Raw genomic sequence first — 6,644 nt, forward strand, 5'->3', positions numbered from 1 at the left:
AACAATGGGTATGGATTTTTAAACTGTAGAGAAAATTCAGACTTGCAGATTTTGGCATAATTGTTATTAGACAAAGGAAAGAACGAAAGTTTGAATGCGGAAACTTTGTGCTCCTCATAAGTATATCATAAAAATAGAAATGACATAATTTTGGATGATGTATAACCGATTTGTTGAGTCTATACATTTTCATGATATGGCTATATTGAAACTTTCAAATTGTAAATTTTAAATTTACTTTCACACCTACAGTGCTTTTTAAAATATGTGGCAAAGCAGTGTGAACTATATTTGCCTGATTGAAATGGAAAAAAAAGATTTGTATAAATAACAACTATTCTCATCGGAACAGGAAAAGATTCATCATACCATAGTCCAACTTAAATCCATGTCATGAAACACAAAGCTGCACGCACAGACACATAAATACTCACGGTGGCAAATGCCAAAATGGAAATGAGATAAAAAAAATGTTCAGGGAGGGCGTTTTTTTAACAGGATAGTACAAAATAGTTTGATGCTTAACTTAGATTAACATGATCTGAGAACAAGGTTGGAATTAAATATAGGTTAAATAAATTTACTATTTTTATCATTACATTGTATTTATTTTAAAACAGCAGACAGGCTTATCTAAATTGATATACATGTACATGTAGACAAGTATTAAAACTGATTTCTATATTTTATTTACATAAATATATATATACTAAATCAGATTGGTGTATATTTTTTCAGCACTTTGAATTCATGGAAAGCACAAATGTGTGCCCAGGCACATATGGTGATACACATAACACGCGCAAACAAAGAACATTCACATTATTGAAGGATCGTTTCTGGGGGTGCGGAGCCTGCTGCATCCTAAAGCCCGTAGTGAAGTAGTGCTCAAATATTGTAATTTATTCGTGAATTTTATATCACATTTTTTTACAATCTGCAGCTGTTTGTTTAATTGAAAATTATTGCCATATGTTTTATAATATATGTGTCTTTATGTGTCTAATATAGACATGTACTTGCTTTCGGTGCCGACCGGGTGATAGACACCTCCTTACAAACATTGGTTGTATGAGTTTGTAGTGTTGAAGGGTTTTATTGAATTTAATAATGAGGTTCGCAAAAATTACTTACTAGTATATATAATTTGAAGTTTACAGAAAATAATGACAAATTCGAATACTTTTGGAGTTTTTCATGGAATTTCCGAACTCCGAAATACTAGTCTATTGATGACTGAGCAACACATTGCCACAACATAAACAAACCTTCATAATTATATTGATGTCCGTTTGTCTGGCATCTCTTTAATTTGGACAAAACGGAAGGAAATTTAACGAAAATTGTATTGACAAACACAATGTTCAAAACAAAGGTTTCGAAAAAAAAAAATCAAACTTGCCAACATCATAGAATTGAGATATCATTGTTTAAACTTTGCAGATAAAATGATGCATACAAATTTTAGGTTATAAATGGATCCTGTAAATAAATAATAAATTATAGCTTATATGCTTAATTTCTTAAATAGATCGTGGTCTGATATTGTCTGATAATGGTTTTCCTCGGTAACATCCTCTTTAACCGTTGATCGACATTTGATGTACTTCCAACATTTTAAACTTTTGAACACCAGAAGAAGGAGGATAGCAGACACAGAGAAGCAAATGATCATCACAATAAAACGAGGACCCACTGCGCCGGCAGATGTATGGATGTCTTGTTCCCCTGTGGAATGGGTAGACAATATCAAGTTATAATACTTATTTTATATATCTTTTTCTTAAAATTCTAATATACTCAACTTTCCTTATCAAACATATTTGCATGTTAAGTACAAAACACATTAAAAGAAAAAAAATATATACATTACATGAAAAAAGCATATGTTTGTTTTCTATGGAGGGTAATCGTGTTCAAAAATCCAGACCTGTAAACTTGTAAATCCGAATATGCAATCGTGTTGATGTGTGAGCCTAAGCATGAATATGTGTAATTCTGATCGTGTAACCTATAAAACTCGGGCATAAACACGTGTAAGATTTGACTCAGTTCCTTCGCATGATGCACATTTTGCAACGTCATTGTTTACATTAGTTAATTAAACCTTCAACTTTGCACACTTTCAATCCGTACTTTCTGCATTTGTAACTTCAGGCTCGGCAATAGCACATCTGACATGATTCAAGTTGACAAATGTAAAGTCTACAAGTTTGTCGAATTTTGACATGACCTTATATGGAAACAGTGACGTCACTGATAGAAAAAGGATAGCTGCAGGTAAAGGCATGCCGTAATCGCCGGAATAGGGACGGAATAAATAATAATAAAAAAAATATTAGGTAGACCTATAATCATATTATCTCTGGATAACAACATTTCATAGAGTATTATTTTTCGGAAAATTAAATTATGAGATTGGTGTAAATTTTATCAAGAGAATGTATAAAAGATGCGAGTAAAGAATTCGATCGGCTTCAGACATCCTCTTAGAACTGAAAAAAATTACATTTAATGACTTTGTTTGAATACACGTGTATAAAGATATATACGCATTTTTATTCATAGGCGTCGGAACCGGGAGGGGGGGGGGACTTAGCCCCCCCCCCCCCACTTTTTTTGCCAAGTTAGACATAACCATTAGGAACATAGCAAGAGGGAGGAGTCAACCCCCAACCCCCAACCCCCCACTTTTCCCTCGCAACAAACAAAATTGTTCCTTAAAAGACCTTAAAGAGAATGAAATATTAATAGTAATATTGAAAATTAGAGTCAAAGTAGGTATACTAGCACCCCCCCCCCCCCCACCACCATGCACCACCACGGATTAGGAATTTCACGATTGGGGGAGGGGGGGGATTGGGCAGGTAAGATTGGAGTTATTGGTATACCCTCCCCCACGGATTAGAATTTTCATGATTATGGGAATTCTTGTCAATAATTTTTATGATTAATTTAGCCCCCGCCCCTTCAATTTGCTTCCGACGCCACTGTTATTAGAGTACATGCAACAAATTGTTAAAGTATAGGCCTCAGCTGAATTAAGAAAATATCTCCAAATGCATCCTTATCGCTACCACAAGTTGTGACAAGACCTCCCTCCCCCCCACACCCCCCGCGAAAAATTACACGGGGTCGGCCAGCTGAGTTGCAAAGTTATCGATAAGAAAAACAAAGTATTTAAAGACATTGGTTTTGAGATTGTGATTAATATGAGACATAAGAAGCGACACCCTCTTTAAAAAAATGAATAAAAATTCCAAAGATAAGGTTCACTGTCGTGAAATTAAAATGCGTATAAATTATTTTAAGAAATGTTTCTTTGCATTGTCGGCAATATATAGGGGACAACGCCTATCATGCAGGTAAAAATTAACATTTTTTTTATTATTTCAAGCAATTATTACGGGATATGAGTATGACGTCCTGAATGTCGGTTCAATACAGACTCACTTTGTGAAGTTGGTTGATAAAAAATTTCTGGAGAGCTAGTATAATACAGCTTTACTGCCACTTTTGAACTAGCTGCAGGTCTGTAGCTCCGTCTCTAAAAATACAGATGGACGAGCTATGGGAGCTACAGTGCCTCCCATAATAAAACTTCAATTTACGGCGCACAAAAAATATGCGCTAGTTTTTTATTATTATTGAAGATTGTGTTATTATTTATTTTTCACTTACACAACAACAAAAAGTATAAATACATGTAAAGTAACATACATTTTTCCGCGAAAAATTACCAAATCCTTGCAGGTTGTTTATTCTAACTAATTCAGAAAATAACAAGAGTAAAAATGGGGTATTCTATATGCAATGTTTTTGCCCAAAAATGTTTAAGTTCAACAGCTGATATTTTTTCATAAATTCCTTAAAATCCTAGCAATTTGCATACCTCTGATAAATATGTTTAAATGATCTGCAAAAGAACAACTTCCTATCTTGAAAACTGTTCGAGGAGTTATCGGTACAATAAGGGTACCTTTATGACAGCCACTCGCCCGCCTGCAATTTTTACTTTTTCAATAATCGGAAACCCGGATAAAAATTCTCTCTGAAAATTCTTAGAATTCAGAAGCAATGGAGTTACATGGGACCTCACAGCGGTCTTCGATAGCCATGCCGCTCAAAATATATTTAACCCCTTAGGAAATTTCTTGATCCGTCTCATTTCTAGAAAAGAGTATGCAGTTACTTATATTCCAGTTTAAATTACATGTCAATTTTTTTTTAGAGAAATAAGATATTAGGCATTTCCTTTTATAATACCATGAGAATTATATCACGGAAATTAGCGCATTCGTCACATTGACAACGATTTTTTTCTACATGAACCTCTTCCTGTTTGGTCCAGTTTCAATCATACCTCAATTTTTTTTTCTAAAAATAATACCGGTGTTTTCGATAGAAAAGGTGTCGTTCATTAAAAAATTATTGCAACAGTTTAGCTGAATATTATCTTTATTTTTCGTTCATTCCGGCGGTTACGGCATGCCTTTTCCCGCAGCAAGGCAGTTGCCATATAAGGTCATGTCAAAATTCGACAAACTTGTAGACTTTACATTTGTCAATTTGTATCATGTCAGATATGTGCTTCTGCCGAGCCTGAAGTTACAAATGCAGAAAGTACGGATTGAAAGTGTGCAAAGTTGAAGGTTTAATTAACTGATGTAAACAATGACGTTGCAAAATGTGCATCATGCGAAGGAACTGAGTCAAATCTTACACGTGTTTATGCCCGAGTTTTATAGGTTACACGATCAGAATTACACATATTCATGCTCAGGCTCACACATCAACACGATTGCATATTCGGATTTACAAGTTTACAGGTCTGGATTTTTGAATACGATTACCCTCCATAGTTTTCTCTGTAATTGAAAATATATATTATAGATAATGATGAATTTTTTAAAAAAGTAGAGCTGATGATGATAGATTTTAACCCTACATGTATTTCCTAAATCATCTTTCCAGACCTTTCCTTTAACTTAAGTTGCTTACTAGTATTATTTATCTTGGAATCTCAGACAAATTCTACATTTTGTTCCAAACTAGGTATCCTTAAAAGCTATACGAAAATGCATTCAAACTTGAGACATTCTTCCCTTGCATTTACTCTCATTTGCACATGCTAATTAATGCGCAATTGGTGACATTTAATCAGTTGTTAATGAATGTTGTTAAAAGTGGCCTCTTCCTTATTGCCAACATACTTTCATCATAGATAAAGTAGGGACTTTGATATAATATTATAACTTCTCGAATGAATAACATTTATTCAATGGTTATCAACATTTAACATTCATCAAACAAACAAAAAATCAAAAAAGTTTTAGAGGAAACCATCATAAAAACCAGCCCGAACAATTAATATATTAATCAACTTACATGTCGTTTTATTTTCACAACCCGTGGAAAAGTTGCAATTTTCTTTTGAACAATTGCATTCTAGTGCGCATTTCCATCCATAACTTGGATATACACACTGTTTGCTACAGTTAAATCCCGAATATCCAATGTTACACTCTGAAAAATTAATTATTCAGTACATCATTATCGCAGTCGACGATTTACTACATCAAAGACCGAACGTCAAACGATCGTGACACAAAATCTATGGTGTCAGTCACTAGAAGGAAATTACCTTTTTTGTCATAATTTGAAAAGTTAATAAAAATTAATTTCTTCATTTCAGTTTATTCAATGAAGACAATCTATTGATAAATGAATATCTGTGTTCGACGAAAAATTTGTTAAAATCAGACTCTAGTGCACATGACTATTAATAATAGTTCATAACACCATACCTACTATTTTTTATTTTTTATTTAGTTGGATACATTTATTTTTTTACCTATAGAAATAAACCTCAGTAAAACCAACCTCTACAGTTTCCTAAGTCGCTATTCAATTCATAACCAGGACAACATCCACCTTCATATCTACAAAAAATAGTTTTAAAAATGTTCAATGGAGAGAATCAAAAAAGTCTCCTGTCAAAACTTCATGACGATTTAATTGATTCCTATATGTACCGTTACAAAATATTGACGATTTTAGTATGATACATGTATATAAACTGTAACAAGGTTACACAAAACATTACCTGGTGCAGCTTTCATTAGAGAACGTAAAATACAAACAGCTGACAAGAATAGGAACATAGGTTGACACGATACTTCTACATTTCATTACGCCCGTATGCCTTTTAACATTTTGGCTTTGTTAAATCGTTATCAATATGAAATAAGGAAGTTTATATTCCTTTATAAACCGCGGCTAAGTATGTTTGATAAAGTTCCCTGTCTGGGTGATACGTTACATCGCCACACACGCACATCGTTTCTACTTATAAATCAACAGCAGCTACTTTCCCCGCACGATCCCCAGGTTCGCATAATTCACATAAAAGTAGACAAACTTTTGCTTACTCAGAAGACTCCCCTGATTTCCACCCTGCTTTACAGACAACTGAAATATATATAATGTGTATATTGACCCACAATCATAATTCAAAATACTGCATAACCCTTATAATCAAAGGCATTATGTGGGTGATTACGAGCCAGATTGTAGCAAAAGGAGAGAAGATTTGCTCCTGACAAGAGTTTTTCATATAAGCTAAGTGGAAAGTATTTTTGATC

General features: G+C 33.7%; 1 protein-coding gene across 1 annotated transcript; it reads right to left on the reverse strand.

Annotated features, from left to right (window-relative positions):
* Positions 1-473: 473 nt before the first annotated feature.
* LOC128182830 (uncharacterized) lies at positions 474-6,300 on the reverse strand. The gene is made up of 4 exons (XM_052851584.1): positions 6,107-6,300; positions 5,884-5,942; positions 5,389-5,526; positions 474-1,728 (listed from the first exon to the last, which is right to left on the reverse strand). Exons 1-4 carry the CDS (start codon positions 6,190-6,192, stop codon positions 1,508-1,510), a joined length of 504 nt encoding a protein of 167 aa, XP_052707544.1. The 5' UTR covers positions 6,193-6,300; the 3' UTR covers positions 474-1,507.
* Positions 6,301-6,644: the final 344 nt, after the last annotated feature.

The sequence above is a fragment of the Crassostrea angulata genome, chromosome 5 (genome assembly GCF_025612915.1).
Source record: "Crassostrea angulata isolate pt1a10 chromosome 5, ASM2561291v2, whole genome shotgun sequence".
NCBI classification, from domain to species: domain Eukaryota; kingdom Metazoa; phylum Mollusca; class Bivalvia; order Ostreida; family Ostreidae; genus Magallana; species Magallana angulata.

Coding starts and splice junctions, on each gene's coding strand:
- LOC128182830 (XM_052851584.1), bottom strand. CDS start 6,192: ATGAAATGTAGAAGTATCGTGTCAACCTATGTTCCTATTCTTGTCAGC. Junction 5,943..6,106: donor TCTAATGAAAGCTGCACCAG/GTAATGTTTTGT, acceptor TATTTTTTGTAG/ATATGAAGGTGGATGTTGTC. Junction 1,729..5,388: donor TTGTGAAAATAAAACGACAT/GTAAGTTGATTA, acceptor CCCATTCCACAG/GGGAACAAGACATCCATACA.